The sequence below is a fragment of the Sorex araneus genome, chromosome 7 (genome assembly GCF_027595985.1).
Source record: "Sorex araneus isolate mSorAra2 chromosome 7, mSorAra2.pri, whole genome shotgun sequence".
Taxonomy (NCBI): Eukaryota; Metazoa; Chordata; class Mammalia; order Eulipotyphla; family Soricidae; genus Sorex; species Sorex araneus.
Window position 1 is genome coordinate 11,679,534 of NC_073308.1, and position 19,801 is coordinate 11,699,334.

Sequence of the window (19,801 nt, forward strand, 5' to 3'; positions counted from 1 at the left end):
CAGCAAGCTCTGGCCCCTGCAAGGGTCATAGACACAGGCTGGAGGGGCTCTGGCCTTAGCTGTATACATACAGTAGGATAACACTGCCAGAGGTAGCTTAGCTTTATTTAGGTTACTCCCATCACAGTGCTCCCATTCCGCTGTGTTTATTTGTAACTTCTTTCTTTGTGCTCTGTTGACTTGTAAACATTGTTTTTTCTCTTCTCCTTGAGTCCTTTGTATAGTTTATTCAGAGCAATGTCTTTTTGTATGGGCACAGAAGACGGTAGCAAATGCTATGCTTTTGTAACCTGGGAGTCATTTGACTCTACATATTTTTCTCCCAGGAATCTGTTCTCTAGACCTAAGCCTCAGCTGCCCTTACTTCCTAGCACCCCCAAAGGCAGGGTCCCGAAAAGGGAAAAGGGACTGGATGGACCCAGGGCAATGGTGAGTTATGTGCTACCCTGGCATCGAGATGGGCCTGGCCAAAGTGCCTAATGCTTAACTATAAGTTAAGAGCTTGGTCATGGACAAATGCTGTCATGATCCAGTGATAACTAGATTCGGACCCTGCTAGGGTTAGAAATGACTCATCTGGCCTGAGCACTGTAGTCTGAGTTTGTGGAGAGCTGCCCTACAAGCCTCAATGTATCTCTTACTGTGTCCATACAAAAATAACTAATATTAAGATGTTGACTGAATTAATGGACTGAGAAAAGGAGAAAAACACCTTATGAGGTATTTTGAGGGCAGTCAGGAAGGGCTTTGGAATACTTCTAGGTGGTGTTTCCTTTGAGCCTGGTGGACCCTCAGGAAGGGCTTTCTTATGTTGATTTTGCTACCAGACTGGGTGTAGCCCAGAGGGCAAGGTGGAGAGAGACAAGTAGGGGTGGAGAGACTAGTGTGGAGGAGGAGAACCCAGAGAGCTGGACCGGGGAATGAGGGGCTCGGGAGGAAGAGTGTGTGAGATGGGAGAGATGAGAGGTTGAATAAACAGCTACTAATCAGCAGCCAGCTTGGTCCTTGTTCTTCCTTCGCCTGACCTTGGCCAATAGCCGCCCCGATCCAGCCCATATACAGCGGCTCCAGAGCACTGAACGCGGGGGGTGAGACAGAGCCGCCCAGAGAGCCGCTAACACACACCCTTCAGCATGCGTATTTTTCACAGATGTAGACACCAGCATAGCTGGGTCTGCTCCAGGCCCCCAGCCCGAGCCTGGGGGAGGAGCAGACAGCCTTGGGGACCCCTGGGAGCACCAGCTCTCCTGGCCTGCCAGCAGCACCCAGAACAGCACCAGTCACCCCAGGCCACACCGAAAAGACCCAACCAGCTCTGCCACTGGCTACTCAGCCTGCCAGAGAACTGACCTCTGCCCTCCTCCTGGTCCCCATGGCTGTGCCCTGAGTCTGGGAGGACGCAGCAGACCACCTCCAGGAGCTCTGGGAAGAAGGGGCTGGAAGAGGCAGGACACTCCACTCAGGCCCAGCTCCGGGCACCATCTGAGGAAAGGGCGACATCTTCTGGTTGGGGTTGGGGTTGGGGTTGGGGGCCACACCCAGCTGTGCTCAGGGCTGACTCCTGGCTCTGTGCTCAGGGCTCCCTCCTGGCAGGCCCAAGGACCAAATGGTTGCTGGGGACCAAACCCGGGTCGACCGGGAGGCCAGTGCCCTCCCGAGTGTGCTGCCAGGTCAGGCCTCACCCTAAGGTGAGACAGTCCAACCCATCAGCACCCATTGGGCGCAGCGCCCTCTGCGATGCCAGTTTGCTTCCTCTGTCATTTTGCAAATGGTCAGGAGGGGCACTGGCCGAGCGAGACCAGCTGTCCCCACCACTTCCTGCTTCTGCCTGGAGCTGGTTCCCCATGTCCCCACATTCACACCCTGGCAGCCTCCGCCAGGGCACCAGGGCCCTGGAGCTGGTTCTCTCCGGACTTGCCAACAGCCGTCCCTGGGATCAGTGAAGCCTGCTGACGCACGTGTGAGCACGGCCTGCTGCGGAGCCAAGCCGTGACGAGGGAAACGCTCCAGGGGGTCCAAGCAAGCACAAGGCAGGACAGAGGGTCTGCTCTCCACCCTGACCACAGGGCCCCACGGCCCAGACAGGCCCAGGCAGCCCACAGCCTCTCTGCCCTCCAAGCTCCGACCCTCTGTGGTTTGGGCGTTGGGAAACTGACCTGTCTCCCTATACTCCAGAAATCAGTCGGGAGCCCTGGGGGCCACGAGCTGGCTGCTCTGTGAGGGCTCTCCTGAGCTCTCCTGGGGCAAGCCCCTGGGTGGCCCCCAAGCTAACCACAAACCTTCTTCTAGGAGGGGTGGAGGGGAAGGGTGGAGCGGAGCCTGGGGTGCTCTAGTGTGGTGAAAGTGCAGAGAAATCAGACAGCAGCTAACGCATCTGCCTTGCATGCAGCTGACCCAGGTTCCACCCCTGGAATCCCATATGGGGGAACCCCTGGACACAGAGCCAGGAGCAAGCTCTGAGCACCACCCCCCAAACCCCATTCCAAAAGAGAAAGAACTAAATCCTCACTTTACTTGGATTTGAACCCGGTGCCCCCTGTGGTCCTCCAAATTCCCCCTCCGGAGGTGAGACCTGAACGCAGAGCTGGGAGTGAGCCCTGAGCACAGCCAGGTATATCTCAAAGCCAAATAAAAAACCCTTAAAACCACTCTGAACGTTTATGTGATTATACCCATGTGATCCAAACTACTATAATTCAGTAAAAGTTGAATGGGAGCCACAGTGACAGTGCAGCAGGTAGGGCCCTCGCCTTGCACACAGCCCCTGGATTGGATCCCGGCACCCCCTATGGTCTCCTGAGCACGGCCAGGTGTGGCCCAAACCCCTCCCCAAAAGGTTGAAGAACAGACAAGCAGGAAGCCACAGATGTGAGGAAGGTTTTAATCAGCAAACAGACAGCGCTTGAAGCCCCGCTCAGGGCGGCCCCTGGGAAGGAGCCCCCCGCCCCCTCGCCACCCAGCCCGACTCAGCCGCCCACCCCGGGCACTCAGTCTCTCGGCAGCGGGGGCACACTGACACCGACTCCCTCCTCACAGGGTCTTAGCCACAGACACCAGAAAGCGGGAAGAGCGTGAGTGGGGGCCACACGTGTGCCCACGGCTGGCCCACCCGAGTCCCTCGCAGTTCTGGCAGGGCCTGGGCCGGGCTCACAGTGGTTGGTCTGTGTGTTTGCTGCGCCACACCACCAGCGCGGCCATGGCCACAGTCAGCAGAATGGGCAGGGCGATGAGGGGGACCAGCACCTCGTCAGGGGGGTCCTCCCAGTGCTCCCTGTCCACGGAGCAGTTGGAGAAAAATTGCCGGTGCACGCTGGTGAGAAAGGTCTGGACCAGGGGATTGGGCCAGTAGCAGCCCACGGCGTTGGACTCCACCTCAGTGCAGTTGGTGAAGCTCTCGTAGTACCTGCAAAAGCAGAAGGCTCAGCCCTGCTGGCCCGCCCAGACACCCTCCCGGGCACTGCAAGGGGCGACCCTGATCCCAGCCAACGGGCTCGCAGACTTGGCCCCACACATCGCGCTGAGGTCTGCGCCGCCGGCCCCAGCGCCTGAGTGACCTGGCCTGGCTGAGGCAGGCCCTCAGAGCCCCAGCGTCAGCCCTGCTCAGGGGTTGGTGGTTCTCAGGGCAAGACCCGCCCTTCCAGCCCCAGCCACCCACCGCGGCCTGGCATCCCTGCCCCCAATATCGCAATTCAAGCCTCTGTGGGAATCCCCGTGTACCCCTAGGAAGTGTCCCTCCAGCTCTGCCCCCGCCCGCTCCCTGGCCCTTTCTGACAGGGCCTCGCCTGCCCCTCAGAGCCCATGAAACTCTGCGACGTTGGCTCCTCTGCTCCCCTGAGGTGGGGACGGGCTCCCCACCCCGCCCCTGCACTGACCCAAGTGCTACTGCACAGCACTGCCAGGAGTGATCTCTGAGCACCGCTGGGTGTGGCCCCAAGCAAACAAAAGCAAAAGGCCCTGGCCTGCCCCACCCCAGCACCCAGCGCCAGTACCGCAGGTATCCCCATTTGTCTCAGCCAATGAGCTGACAAGCTGCCTCCACAGGGGACCACCCGCCCCTGAGAAGTGACCAGGAGAGTCCTGGAAAAGGACATCCGAGGCTCCAAACCCCCAGGGTGGTGCAGGCCTTGCAGCCTTCGGGGCTGGGGTGCAGCACCCCGACATAAGATTCCCAAGGACAGGGAGTGGCTAAGTTTGGACATTGGATGTGACCAAAGATGAAGTTACCGGAGAAGGGGCCAGAGCACAGTGGGGAGGGTATCTCCTAGCCCACAGCTGACCTGGGTCAATCCTGGTGTCCGATATGGTCCCTGGGCACCTCCGGGAGAGATCCCTGAGTGCAGACCTGGGGTAAGCCCTGAGCTGGGGGTGACCCCAAAACAAACAAGAGTGACTAGAAAGTAGGAGTTAGTTACTTTCCTTCTTGGGGTGATCAGGAAGTGGGGCTCTGCACCAGCACCCAACCTCCGACCACAGACCCCCCCAAGCCCAGCTCCACCCAGCATGCCGGGACAGGCACCACCCCTTAAGGACAGGGACGCAGCGTGGGGCTTCGCAGAGCAGTGGCCCGCTCAAGGGCAGCAGGACAGCCTGGGGACCCGCGCCACACTCACACGATGAACTCGGCCAGGTCACACCACTTCCACACGGCCACCGAGTGCATGCTGGCGGAGAAGGCGGCCTGGCACTGCGGCAGCAGCTCCAGCATGCGCGTCTCATTGCAGCCCCCCACGGGGGCGCCGCCTCCTGCAGGGAGACACTCGTGAGGGGACCCTAACGAGGACCCACAGGCCCGCATCACTTCACTCAGACACCTTCTCCCTGGGTGCCCCCAAGAGCCAGGACCTGGGTCAGAAAGGGGACAAGGGAGATGGGGTCGGGTCCCGCGCAGAGGGAGGAGATGGTGATTGTGGGGTCACAGGCAGGACAACACAAGCCAGGGTGAGGAGGGACCCCACAGTCGGGAGGGAGACCCCAGAGTCAGGGGAGGGAGACCCCACAAGCAGGGGAGGGAGACCCCACAGACCCCACAGGGGTAGGTCTCTGCTATGAGGAGAGCTGTGTGCAGGGCCATATCCTGAGGGCGGCCTGTGCCGGGCAGTTTAAGGCACTGGAGCCGCATATGATCATTGCATGGGGTATGTATGGGTGCTATGGTGAGTGTCTGTGTATGGGTGTTATGGTGCATGTGTCTGTCTATATATCTCTGTTGTGTCTCTGTGTGTCTGTGTATATACATGTGTGTGATGTATGTGATGTGTTTGTGTATAAGGGTTGTATATGTTTGTATGTGTATGTGTGTGGACTGTATGTGTCTGTCTGATTTGTGTGCATGATGTATGTGTGTGGTGTGTCTGTGATGTGTATGTGTGTATATGGGTTCTGTGCCTGTGTGTCTAATGTGTGTGGGCGTGTGCCTGTGTTTCTGATGTATGTGTGGTATGTGTGTGTGTGAAGTGTGTCTGTGGTGTGTGTATAGTGTGACTCTGTGTCTGATATATGTGATATATGTAGTGTGTGATGTGTCTGTCTGTGATAGTCTGTATGTGTGCACGTGTGCGCCCCCTCTGCGTGAAGGTCTGCAGTTGTGTACCATGCCCTCCCCGGTCTCTTGCCCTGGAACCCTCTTCACCGCCCTCTCAGCCCACCCTCAGCACCCTCAGCCACACGCCCAACACCTCCCAGCCCCCCCTCAGCACCCTCAGCCACATGCCTGACACCTCCCAGCCCCCTTTCAGCGCCCGCAGCCACATGCCTGACACCTCCCAGGCCCCTCTCAGCGCCCGCAGCCACACACACCTGACACCCCTCAGCGCCCACAGCTGCCACAGTGCGTCCGGCCAGACTCCACCATTCATGACTGAGCTCACATGCAGAGACACCAAATTGCCAAAACCAGGTGCACTAGGTTTTCTCGGCTGAGAACTCTGAGGTCTTCTAGGAAAGGGGAGGGCAGCTCTCCCCAGCCCTAGCCCTGTGCAACACTGGGTCTGTGTTGTAACCCTGTGCAACACTGGGTCTGACCCAAAATTTTTTAAAAAAGAAGATATTGACACCCAGTAGGAGCACACCAGGTTAGGTGGGAAAGTCACAGAGTAGCCAGCTAAGCTAGTTAACAAAACATTCCCACAGAAGACTCAGCTAGCAACAGCAGCTTAGTAGCCCTCAGACCAGGACTTTACGTCCTCATAGTAGGATACAACAATTTTTACAAATTTATTTTTATTGAAATATTTTTAATAATTCCATTAGCCATTTAGTGATAACAAGCAATATGAAATACATTTTGGGGGTCTGCTACAGGGGCAGGTTTGAGGGATGGTTGGGAAAATGGGGCAATAGCGGAGGGAGGGTTACACAGGTGGCAGGATTGGTACTGGAATATTGAAGGCCTTGACACATCGTGAACACTTTGTAAGCCACAGTGTTTAAATAAAGTGGAAAAATAAGAAAGGAAAGAGTGTTGGGCTGGAGTAATAGAAAGTCGGGCGCTTGCCTTGCACATGGCTGACCTGTCCACCCCGGGCTCTAAAGCATGCTAAGTGTGATCCCTGAGCACTGACCCAGGAGGAAGACCAAGCACTGCCAGGTGTGGCCAGGAAAAAGAAAAGAGTAGGGAGGGCGCTTGCCTTGCACACAGCCAACCTGGGTTCAATCCCCGGCACCCCTTATGGTGCCCCAAGCACTGCCAGGAGTGATCCTGAGTATAGAGCCAGGAGTATCCCCTAAGTATTGCTGGGTGTGACCCCTCCAAAAAAGAGAAAGAGAAAGGAGTGTCAAATAACTGTGTTATAAAACACAGATCAAAAGAAAATAACTTCTTGTGGCTTCTATTAACTGATTTTTAAAGTAATCTATAAAACAATACATAAGCAGTTGTATGATTAGATGAGAGCACATTTTTTAAAAATGGTTTTGGTCTTTGGGTCACACCCAGAGATGTTCAGGGACTGTTCCTGGCTCAGTGCCTGGCTGTGGCTCCTGGAGGTGCTCCAGGGACCATAGACAGTGCCAGGGATTAGATCACGTCTACCCATATACAGACCACATGCGCCAACCCACCGAGCACCTCTCCAGGCTAGCATAGTTTTAATTTTTATAATAAAAACACAAGAGATTGGTGGATGAAAGATACAGTGGGATAAGGTTATGACTCAGTACACATGGGTGACTAAAGAGAACTAGAAATAGCAAACGTTCACAATAAAAAGTTTTTCTTCTTTTGTTCATTTACATTTAAAACATTAAATTGAGGAACCAAGAAAATATCTCAAGGAACGGAGTACATGCCTAACATTTGCAAAACCATAGCCCAATCCAGGCCTGCATGCCTCTGCCAACACCAGCAGATGTGCCCTGTCAGCCTCAGCACCACCTGAGCACCACCAGTGTAAGCATTGCTGGAAGGAGAAAATCAACACATCATGGGGTTCAGATAGTAGGCAACAAATCATAGAGGGAAATATGTGGTACTGTATATATACATATATGTGTATATATATGTATATATATACATATATACACCACATGTGTACAGTACCACTTCCCTCCCCTTCAGCACTGACCAATGCCCACTACGTTTCCTGTGGTAAGATCCATCTCACCAAGTCCCATAACAACTAGGTGGCACAGACTAATTGTGGCCTCTGAAGACAACCCAGCAGCTCAGTACAGGGCAGGACCAAACCTGACCATCTGCCTGCAGAGACGCCTCAGCGTGTGTGAATATACCAGCCCAGTCTGGGCTGTCACCCACACCCAACCTCATCTTGGCTTGCCTGAGGACAGTTCAACCCTTCCCCAGGCTCTCCCTGGCTATTCCTAGCACAGCACCTTACTTCCATCCTCCTCTCCCTCTCTCAGAAGCAGCAGAATGTTTAAAAAAAAAAATCAATGACGTAAAAAAGTTGAAGCAGTAGTTCAGAGCCTCCCCCAAATGGAAGCTCGGTGGCTGTGCTGAGCACTCCTGACTATGCAAGTGCATTACCCACACTCTAACCCCCACCACACAGTCTCTCCAGCCCCAAAACAGCTTCATTTAAGATAGTAGCCAGGGGATGGAGCTATAGCACAGTGGGTAGGGCGTTTGCCTTGCATGCAGCCAGTCCGGGTTCGAATCCCAGCATCATCCCACATGGTCCCCTGAGCATCGCCAGGAGTAATTCCTGAGTGCAGAGCCAGAAGTAACCCCTGTGCATCGCCAGGAGTAATTCCTGAGTGCAGAGCCAGAAGTAACCCCTGTGCATCGCCAGGTGTGACCCAAAAAGAAAAAAAAAAAAACATAGTATCCAAAGGTGACCAGAGAGATAGTGCAATGGGCGGAGCACTTGCCCTGTAGCTGACCCAGGTTCAATTGCCAGCACCACATACGGGCCTGAGAGCCCGTCAGGAGTGATCCCTGAGCACAGGACCAGAAATCAGCCCTGAGCACAGACAGATGTAGCCCAAAAACAACAAAAAATAGTGTCCAGAGAATATCAAATACTTACAAAGAAGGTGAAAGACACCAAAAACTGTACGTGTATGGAGTTATGAGATGGCAGCAGGGCACTGGTCTTGCAGAGCCAACCCAGACTCAGTCCTCAGGTGATTCTTGAGTGCAGAGCCAGGAGTTGCCACCACTGAGTGTGGTCCAAAATCCCAAAAACAAAATAAAGTATAAACAAATAATTAAAATTAAACTGTAGGTCACTTTTTTAAATTTTCACTTTCAAGAAAAATACTTATTTTTTTATAAATTTAAAAATTCTGTGTTGAGTGCCAAAATGGATTAAAAATCTGAATCCAACATTCTGCTGCCTACAAGAAACACATCTGAACAGTCAGAGCAAACACAGACTCAAAGTAAGAGAATCGAAAACAATCCTTCAAGCAAACAACTCCCTCAAAAAAGCTGGGGTGGCCATACTAGTATCCGACAGCATAGATTTCAGGCTGAAAAAGATTAGAAGGGACAGTGAAGGCCATTTTTTATCAAGAGACAGGTACAGCAGGAAGAAATAAAAACTCCTAACTATATACACACCAAATGAGAGACCAGCAAAATACTTAAAACAACTGCTAATAGACTTAAAGGAGGACATTGGTAGCAACACAATAGTAGTTGGGGACTTCAAAATCGCCTTATCACCTATGAATAGACCAGCAAGATTAAAACTCAGCAAGGAAGTACTAGATTTGAAGGAAGAAATAGAAGAGAGAGGGCCTTCCATACCCAAAAAACTGAATACACATTCGTTTCCAGTGCACACAGAACATTTACACCATGTGCTGGGTCACAAAACATACCTCAATAGAATCAGGAAGATAGAAATTGTATCAACTATCTTTTCAGACCACGATCCACTGAACATAGAAGTTAATCACACAGACGTGGAGAATCAAATTAAACACCTGGAAATTGAACAACTCAATGTTGAACAACGAGTGGGTCAGGGAGGAAATCAAGGAAGAAATCAAAAGATACTTGGAAACAAACGAGAATGAAGACACAAGCTACCAGAACCTATGGGATGCAGTTAAAGCTGTGTTAAGGGGAAAATTTATAGCTCTGAAAGCATTTCTCAGGAAGGAAGAAGGGCCCACATAAATGACTTGACTTCATAGCTCAAGATCTTAGAAAAGGACCAACAAAAGGAGCCCAAACCAGGCAGAAGGAAAGAATTAATAAAACTTCTAGCAGAAATCAACGACATGGAAACCAAAAAAAAAAAAAATCCGAAAAATCAATGAAACTAAGAGCTGGTTCTTTGAAAAAATAAACAAGATTGATAAACCACTAGGAAGAGAAAGACTCACAAAGAAAGAGAGAAAGAGAGAGAGAGAGAGAAGAGAGAACCTAACAAACCAAATCAGAAATGAAAAGGGGGACATCACAACAGAAACCAAAGAAATTCAAAAGATCATCAGAGATTTCTTTGAAAGTATGTATGCCACGAAACAAGAGAACCTAGAAGAAATGGATAAATTCCTGGATTCCTGTTACCTCCTAAGGCTGAACCAAGAAGATTTGGAATACCTTAATAGACCTATTACTATCAAAAAAATTAAAACTGTAGTCAAAAAGTCTTCCCAAAAACAAAATCCAGGTCCAGATGGATTCACTAGCAAATTCTTCCAAACATTTAAAGAGGACCTATTGCCAATTCTTTTCAAGCTTTTCCAGGAAAATGAAGAAACAGAAACACTCCCAAACAGTTTCTATGAGGCACATATAACCCTAATACCAAAAGCAAACAGACACCACAAAAAACGAAAATTGCAGGCCATTATCCCTGATGAACATGGATGCAAGACCCTCAACAAAATATTAGCAAATAGGATCCAACAATTCATCAAAAAGACCATACACCACTACCAAGTGATATTCATCCCAGGGATACAAGGATGGTTTAACATTCAGAAGTCAATCAACATAATCCATAATATCAACAAAAGAAAAGATAAAAACCATATGACCATATCAATAGATGCAAAGAAAGCATTTGACAAGATCCAGCACTCTCACTGAAAGAACTTTACTCAATATAGTCAAAGCCATCTACCACAAACCTATGGCAAGCATTATCCTCAATGGGGAAAAAAAATAAGAGCCTTCCCTCTAAGATCAGGGATGAGACTACGATGCCCACTCTCACCACTTCTGTTCAATATAGTACTGGAAGTACTTGCAGTAGCGGTTAGGCAAGAAAAAGCTATTAAAGGCATCCAGATAGGAAAGGAAGAAATCAAGCTCTCACTATTCACAGATGACATGATACTATATTTAGAGAACCTTAAAGCTGCTACCAAGAAGCTCCTAGAAACAACAGACTTGTATGGTAAAGTCGCAGGCTATAAAATCCAATACCCAAAAATATACTTCCTATACGCAAATAATGAGGGAAAAGAAATCGATGTGAAAAAAACAATCCCATTCACAATCATGCCTCAGAAAATCAAATACCTCAGAATCAGTTTAACTAAGGAGGTAAAGGACCTATACAAAGAAGACTGCAAAATGCTACTTCAAGAAATAAAAGAGGATATGAGAAAATAGAAACATAAGTCCTGTTCATGGGTTGGGAGAATTAACATTATCAAAATGGCAATACAACCCAAAGCATTATACAGATTCAATGTGATCCCTATAGGGATACCCTTGTAGGGTATTATGAAATTCTTCAAAGAAATTGATCAAACATTGCTGAAATTTATATGGAACAACAAGCCCCCACGAATAGCTAAAGCAATTATTTAAAAAAAAGAAGATGGGAGGCATCACCTTCCCCAACCTCAAACTCTACTAAAAAGCAGCAATAATTAAAACAGCATGGCATTGGAACAAAGGCAGAGCCGCTGACCAATAAAACATGATTGAATATCCTTACACACACCTTCAAATATATGATCACCTAAGGTTTGATAAGTGAGCAATAAATATAAAGTGGAGCAAGGAAATCCTCTTTAACAAATGGTGCTGGCAAAACTGAACAGTTATATGCAAAATAATGTGCTCAGACCTCTACCTAACACCTTGCACAAAAGTCAGATCAAAATGGATTAAGGACCTCAACATCAGACCAGAATCCATTAGGTACATTGAAAAAAAGATTGAAAAACCCTCCAGGACATTGAAGCTAAAGATATCTTCAGGGGCTGGAGCGATAGCACAGCAGGTAGGGCGTTTGCCTTGCATGCGGCCAACCCGGGTTCGAATCCCAGCATCCCATATGGTCCCTTGAGCACCGCCAGGAGTAATTCCTGAGTGTAGAACCAGGAGTAACCCCTGTGCATCGCCAGGTGTGACCCAAAAAGCAAAAATAAATAAATAAATAAATAAAATAAAAAAATAAAGATATCTTCAAAGATGAAATGCCACTGACTAAGCAAGTGTTAACAGATAAATAAATGTGATTATTTTAAACTAAGAAGCTTCTGTACCTCAAAAGAAACAGTGACTAGAATACAAAAGACAGTCTGCAGAATGGGAAAGGATATTCACCCAATACCCATTGGATAAGGGGTTGATATCAAGGATATACAAAGCATTGGTTGAACTCTACAAGAAGAAAATATCCAGGGCTGGAGCGATAGCACAGTGGGTAGGGCGTTTACCTTGCACGTGGCCGACCCGGGTTTGATTCCCAGCATCCCATATGGTCCCCTGAGCACCGCCAGGGGTAATTCCTGAGTGCAGAGCCAGGAGTGACCCCTGTGCATCGCTGGGTGTGACCCAAAAAGAAAAAAAAGAAGAAGAAGAAAACATCCAACCCCATCAGAAAATGGGGTAATGAAATGAACAGAAATTTTCTCAAAGAAGAAAATCTGAATGGCCAAAAGGCTCATGAAAAAAAAAATGCTCTTCATCACTAATCATCAGGGAGATACAGATCAAAACAACAATGAAATATCATCTCACACCACAGAGACTGGCCCAAATCCAGAAGAACAAAAGCAACCGGTGTTGGCATGGATGTGGGGAGAAGGGGACCCTCCTTCAGTGCTGGTGGGAATGCCAGCTGGTGATTTGGAAAACATGAAGTATGGACACTTCTCAAAAAATTAGAAATTGAGCTCCCATTTGACCCACTTCTGGGAATATATCCCAGAGATGCAAAAAAATATAGTAGAAATGATATCTGCACTTGTATGTTTATTGCAGCACTTTTTTTTATAATAGCCAGAATCTGGAAAAAACCCGAGTGCTGAAGAACAGATGACTGGTTAAAGAAACTCTGGTACATTTACACAATGAAATACTATGCAGCTGTTAGAAAAAATGAAATCATGAAATTTGCATATAAGTGCATCTTCATGGAGAGTATCATGTTAAGTGAAATGAGTCAGAAAGAGAGGGATAACATAGAACAACTTCATTCATTTGTGGAACATAAAGTAACATAATGGGAGACTAACACCCGAAGATAGTAAAGATAAGGACCAGGAGCATTGCTCCACAGTTTGGAAGCTGGCCTCACATGCTAGGGGAAAAGGCAGCTGAGATAGAGAAGGGAACACCAAGCAAAGGATCCTTGGAGGGCTTGCTTGGGATGGGAGATGTGTGCTGAAAGTAGACTATTAGACCGAACTTGATGGCCACTTAATACCTGTATTGCAAACCATAACACCCAAAAGGAGAAAGAGAGAGAGTAAAAGGTAATGTGCCTACCACAGAGGCAGGGGGTGGGTATGGGGTGGGGTTGGTGGGGGGGATACTGAGAACATTGGTGGTAGAGAATGGGCACTGGTGGAGTGATGGGTACTCAACCATTATATGACTGAAATGTAAGCACAAAAGTGTAAGTCTGTAATTATATCTCACGGTATTTCATTTTAAAAAAACTCAATTAAAAATAAAAATAAAAATTATGTCTGGTTTTTTAAAACTTTTTATCTTTAGCATTTTAAATTTTTTCATTTTATTTTATTTTTTTACAAAGCTGTTCATGATTGGATTTCAGTCATGCAGTACTCCAACAGCCATCGCTCCTCCAGCTGTACATTTCCCAGTACCAGGTTCCAGGTTCCTTCCCATCACTGCCTACCCCTACCCCTGCCTGCCTCCATAGAAGGTGCTTTTCTTCTCTCTCTCCTTTTGGCTCTGCGGTTTGCAATATTGATACTGAAAGGTCATCCAGAATATCCCATGCCTACTGCAGGTCACTTTTGAAAGAAATAAAAGAGAACAGACACAAAGAATTAAAAAAACTTCCATGTTCATAAATTGGAAGAATCTTGTCAAAATGAATCTCCCCCCAAAGCATTCTACAGATTCAATGCTGATGATGTTCTTCAAGGTCTCAGAATAAATGCTACTGAAATTTGCATGGGATCATAAAACTTCAGAAAACCAAAATAATTCTGAGAAGAAAAAAAAAAAGACTGGAGGTATGGCATTTCCAGACTTTAAATCATACTGCAAAGTTATCTAAATGGAGTAGTGCTGGAATAAGGATAGATTCTCAAACTAATGCTATAAAACTGAGGGCAAAGATAAACTCTAAGATACCTGAACAGAGCATATAAAACAAAGTCTGTCACACGAAGAATATAGAGAAGGGGCTGGTACAGGAAGTGGAGCAAGAAAATCCTCTTCAACAAATGTTGAAGAAACTTGAAAAAAATGTTCGTGCCTGCAAAAAAATGAAACAATTTATGTCTCATGATATACAGAAGGTAATTCAAAGTGGATTATAAACCTCAAGGAAAACACCAGCAGAACACTCCAGGATATGGGCTTCAGCAGTGTCTTCCATAAATGAACTTATTGACAAAGACAACAGAAACAAAAATAAGCAAGTGGGACTACATCAAAACTAAAAAAAATCTGCAAGACAAAAGAAACACAGACTAAAATTAAGTTAAAAGACACCCTACTGAGAGAAAATATTCATACATTATATAAGGGGCTAATATCCAAGTTCTATAAATCACTATATATTTAAATACATATCATCAAAAAGCAAGGAGAGCATACAACAGACTCGTCCATAAAGCAGATATGTGGATAGCCAACAGGTGTGTGAGACGGTGTTCATTGTTACTTGTTGTCAAGGAAATGCATTTGACATTGAGCTCAGAATGACAATGAGTTCACACCAGTGAGAACCACATACAAAAAGACTGGAAAGAGCTGGTGATGGCAGGGCTGTCCAGAGAAATCTCATTCACGGTTCGTGGGGATATCACCTGCTCTGCCTCTGTGGGACACGGTACGGTGACTCCTTTGAACACTAAAAGATAACCATACAGCCGAGAATAACCAGATTGTCCATCTGTTGGCCTCTATCTCAGAACACAGAAATGTTCCTTTGAAAAGATGTGTCCACTCCTGCATGCATTAGGGCACTAAGAGCACCATATTCAGGGCAAGGAACAACCCACAGGTCCAACGATTGATGAACGGATTAGGATGTTGTGACTTACAGACACAATGAAATGCTACGCAGCTGCAAGGAAAGATGGCATCTTGCAGCTCACTGCACCTTGGATGGAACTGGAGGGCATTAGATCAAGTGAAATAAGTCAGGGGAGAAGGACAAATCCCAGAGGTCTCACTCATCTAGGTACAGACAATCTTGAAGGAAGACAAGCCCTTGGCCTCACTACAAAACCAGGCAACAGGAGGAACCTGCGGAGAAGCCTCCACATGACCCGGCCGAGGTAGAGGCTCTTGGCAGTTTGGTGGTGGTGAAAGGGTAGTAACAAAACCATGAAAGTGGACACTATTTAACCAGTTGCCTGAACTGTAGTTAGAGATCTTTGTAAGATCCCTAAAACTCAGCATGGTGCTTCCTCCTCCATCTCACCCTGCCCGCTCCCTGCCTCTACGGCCCCTCCCCTGCCTTTCTCCTGCATCATCCTGGGCCAGCAAGGCAGGGGCCTAAGCCAAGCTATTTGGGTGCCTCGGGTGCTGGAGAAGAGCCAGGCCAGCACTGCAGGACACCCGCTGGACAGCCCAATGCCACCCACACTCTGGAACTCTTTCCAAAATCTCCTTGACCTAAGGAGCCCCCAGGAAAACCTGACAGCCCACCAGCCTGGTGACAAGGTACAGAGTCCTGGTCAGACCAAGGAAGCAGATGTCAGCCACTCATCTACCAGCAGCGGAGCACTCGGACTATGGCAAAGAGGACCCTCCTCAGCTCCTCGCCGGGCGGCAGAGACAGCACCAGCCAGTGGTTTGGTCCAAGGCCTGTAAACTGCAGAGGCGATAGCCACCACACAGACACATTTCTGAGAAAAGCCTTTCTAGGGCGAGCCAGAGGGAGTGACATGCAGGAGGCCTTGTCTTCCTGGGCCGCGAAGGGGCAGTAACCCGCAGTGGGCAGCTCTTGCCGTGGCAGGGGGCTGTCTTCTCCTACGGTCTTGGCAACCTCCCAGCCTCCATTTCCTGCCCCCTAAAGTGGGAAGGGCTCGGTTGAATCACCAAGTATTCCCACGAGGGTCCTTGCCACGCAGTCCCAGCACCCGAGCTCGCCTGACCGTGGTTCCCTCCCTAACAGCCTAAGTCGGCAGCAGGCGCTGTCCCATGCCTACATGAACATGCTCCCTTCTCGGCTGGAGGGAGTGAGCCCAGGTGTCAGCAGACTCTCGAGCCCACTGGATGTGGCCCAGGCACTGGGGGATTTTTCCACCAGCCCCTTTTCAAGCGTGAGCCCCTTCCCTCACACACCCACGCCCAGCCTTCCCCAGAACAAACTGAACCAAATCAAAATGACACTCACGACCACCCTCAGAGGTGGTCATTTCTGTACCAATGTAGGGAAACTGAGGCTTCGAAACATGAAACACTCTAGGGACTCAGATTAGAAGCAGCTGCAAAGGGAGACGCCCACTCAGCCCACGGCTCCCGTGCTGGCCTCCCTCCACTCGGGGCAGCTGCGCATGGGAGTGTGGGATTCCAGCGCACAGCCTGGCCGCAGCAGGCTGGAATGCACTTGTGCCCGGGTCCTGCCCCAGAGGGCACCTCGTCCTTTGGGCTTCCTGAGGTCACTCCCTGTGAGCACCTGCCACCTACAATGTGGAGGAGAAGAGGAGCCTTGGACATGCCAAAGTCCCAGGATTGCTTTTTCTGGAGCCACACCTGGCAGTGCTCAGGGGTCTCTCCTGGGGTCCAGGGGGTCCCACTGCAAGGCAAGGCCTTACCCGCCATACTGGCACTCTGCCTCAATGGAAAGGACAGACGGGTCAGAGAGGTCACTGGCCTTACACCACCCCCCAACTTCAATCCCAGGCACTGCATAGAGCCCTCGACCCCAAGCCCTCCCAGAAGCGAGCCCTCAGCACTGCCAGACGTGAGGTCTCCCCTGCCCACCCCACACCCCAAAAGAGAAAAGAATATATCGGAAAAGGGGAGGATCACACCTAGGAAACACAGCGGTCGGTCACTGGAGGCTCTCTCTGTGCAGGACCCACGGTTCTCTCGGGTCAGACTCGAAGGCAAAAAACCTGAGACTAAATGGCCAGATGCAGAAGCTATTTTATTTTTCAAAGGGGAAAGGAAGACAAGGAGCCTGGGTTACAGGAGGGTCTCCTCCAGCGGGCTTCAGAGAAGGGTGGAGACCTCGCCCCTTTCAACAAGGGTGAGCGCTTTTCATTTAGTGTGCTGGGGGGAGGGGATTCATGTAAAACAGGCAGGAAGGAAGCGGATGGTCTGGTGCAGAGCCCTGTGCTGGAGAGATCTGTGCAGGGAGCCCCCCACTAACAGCATTGTGAGCCACGGTGCCTAAAATACAGCAGTTTAAAAGTTAAAAGCACGGGAGTCCTTCCTTGATGGCCGTGCAAAGGCTTGGCCTCGGCCTCCCCTGGGGACCAGCCTTACCAGGTCAGGGCCCACACGCGGGCAGCTGGAAGACCACAGGGTGCAGGAGCCAGAGCGCTGTGGCTGTGGCCCTGGGGTCCCCTTCCAGTGGCAGCAGCCCCACCACCACCCCTGCCTGTCCCAGCGGTGGGGCCCCGAGCATGGCCCTCACCGCTGGAGCCTCTCCCTCTGCCACCCAGCTAGCCGCTGCGGTGACTCTGGTGGTCCCAGCAGGTCTGCATACTGCCTGCCCTGACCCTGGGGGACTGCTGGTGGGCAGCCAGGGGCTCCTGCTGCGACGGGGGGGCAGATCTCCTGGGAGGCCTGGCGTGTGGGGGCCCCGGGACACCGCCTCAGCCACACTCACTGCTGGAGGTCGGCCCACTTCCTCTGGGAGCTGCCCTTGGGACCTGCCTGGATTCCAGGGGGCCACCCTTTCCGGATCCCCAGTGAGACCATGGCCCCCAGGCCCAGCTCGGCCGGAAGCTGTCCAGTCAAAGGAAGTCTGACACCTCGCGCTCCCAAGGACAGGACCCCCGGGGAAATGCCGAGCCCCTGGCCCCCGCCCAGCTGCTGTCCCAGGATGGGAGGCTCAGGCCTTGGGCAGCCAGAGCCCTGCCCGCACATGCACCCTTTCTGCTGCTCAGACAATCCCTGGAGTGAGATTTTTCTTTTCAGAACAAGCTTTGGGTTCAGCCAGTCCTCCCTCTGCGTGAGCACCGTTTCCTCCCTCCGGGCTGTTTCCTGGCTGACAGGATGGAGGACAGGGGGCTCAGAGAGCAGCCCCAGAACCCCACCCCCACCAGATGCACGGGGGCACACACGAGAACACATGGACACATGAGCAGTGCATGTAGACATGCACACGTGGAAACACATGCACATACGGACACACGCACATGTAGACACATGTGCACATGTGTATGCACATAGGCACACGTGGACACACGCACACACAAAGATGCATGCACACACAGGCACATGCATGGATGGGGAAGCAAGCAGAGGTGCATGTGCATATACACACATACATGCGCAGGCATACACACGTGGACACACACACACACGCACACACATTAGAGCAAGGGCAGCAGCGGGGCGGTGCGCTGCCCCCGGCGGTCCAGGCGCGGCCAGCCCATCCCCGCGCCCCCAGGCCTTACCGCAGAGCAGCAAGAGCAGCGGGAGCAGCAGCCCCGGCCCCATAGCAGGACACGCCGCGCTGATGGCAGGAGGATGCAGGATGTGGCAGCCCAACGCTCCCTCGCTCCCTCGGGGCGGGCCGCCCCGCCCCCCCTGACGCGCTGCAGGACGCAGCTGCGGGATGCCCCTCCGGCCCAGCCTGGGCCAGCGGGCAGGGGAGGGCGCGGGGCTCCTGGCCCACGGGGCCAAGCCCTACTGAGTGCTGGTCCTTACTGGCCAGAGGATGACCGGGACCAGAGTCCCACTGTCAGCTGGGGCCCTGGGGACACCCGTGCTCCCTGAGGGGGGAGAGACAGGACTGCCGGCAGAGCTAAACCAGGTGCCACCCTCCCCCACCACCACCACCACCACCACCACATATGGTCCCCTGAGAATAGCTGGGTGTGGCCCAAACCACCTGCCCTGCCAACCCCACCCCAACCCCGCCCCACAAAAAAAAAAAAAAAAAAAACCAGAAGCAAACTGCTGCTCCACCAGCAGGGAAGAGGGAGCTGGCCAGCGGGGAGGGGGCTGCAGACCAGCCCTGTGCCCGCACCTCTATCTTCCCCTGCCCCCAGTGGACATGGTCCTGAGTCCTCAGAATGGTCCTTTGCACACTGTAGTGCCACAGTCCACCAAGCAGGTCGGAGATGGGGCCCCATGAGGGATGCTCCCACCCAGACGCCTCCTGGGCCAGATAGATCAGCGTGGAGAGGCTGTCTGGCGAAGCCCCCAGCTCTGAGTGGGGTTGGTGCTTTGGAGATCCCCACGGCAATGCTGAAGTCTAGGGATGAGGGGTCTCCACAGCCAGACAGCTGACTCACTCCACAGGAAGAGTGCTAGTTGAGGCCCACCCGCCTTCCAGCCTCCAAACTGGCCGACGGCACAGGGCAGAGAGGACGCTGCCTACTGGCCCCAGCTCAGATGCCAGTGCCTGCTGAGACCACCAAGAGTGGGGCCATTGCCCACAGTATCCCGGGGCCTCAGGTACCACTGGTCTCCAGGGCTCTACTGGAAGGCAGGCCACACCCCAGGGTGGGCAGGCTGGAAAGTGGGTGGACCATCGGACAGCACCTCAAAGCCTCTTCAGCTGGAAGGCCATGACCCAGGGCTGCCCAGCACTTAAGGACCCACACCCAGGGCCAGGAAGGGCTATGGGAAGGGCACAGTAGAGCCACTCTCCCATACTGGTACCCAGGAATCAGCTATTCCCACTGCAGGCACCCCAGCCTACTGCACTCAGGCCCCTCACCCCACTCGAGAGAGTTCCTGCAGCCCCATTGCGCTCTCGTGGGACACTATTAGCAACCTCTGAGAGCCGGGGTCCTGGTTTCTGTTCCC

At 51.2% G+C, this 19,801-nt stretch overlaps 1 protein-coding gene across 1 annotated transcript; it reads right to left on the bottom strand.

Moving 5' to 3' along the window:
• Positions 1-2,988: 2,988 nt before the first annotated feature.
• On the bottom strand, positions 2,989-18,546 carry RAMP3 (receptor activity modifying protein 3). Its single transcript, XM_055144833.1, has 3 exons — positions 18,442-18,546; positions 4,611-4,743; positions 2,989-3,403 (listed from the first exon to the last, which is right to left on the bottom strand). The coding sequence occupies exons 1-3, from the start codon at positions 18,482-18,484 to the stop codon at positions 3,148-3,150; spliced, it is 432 nt and encodes a 143-aa protein (XP_055000808.1). The 5' UTR covers positions 18,485-18,546; the 3' UTR covers positions 2,989-3,147.
• Between the last annotated feature and the right edge of the window lie 1,255 nt (positions 18,547-19,801).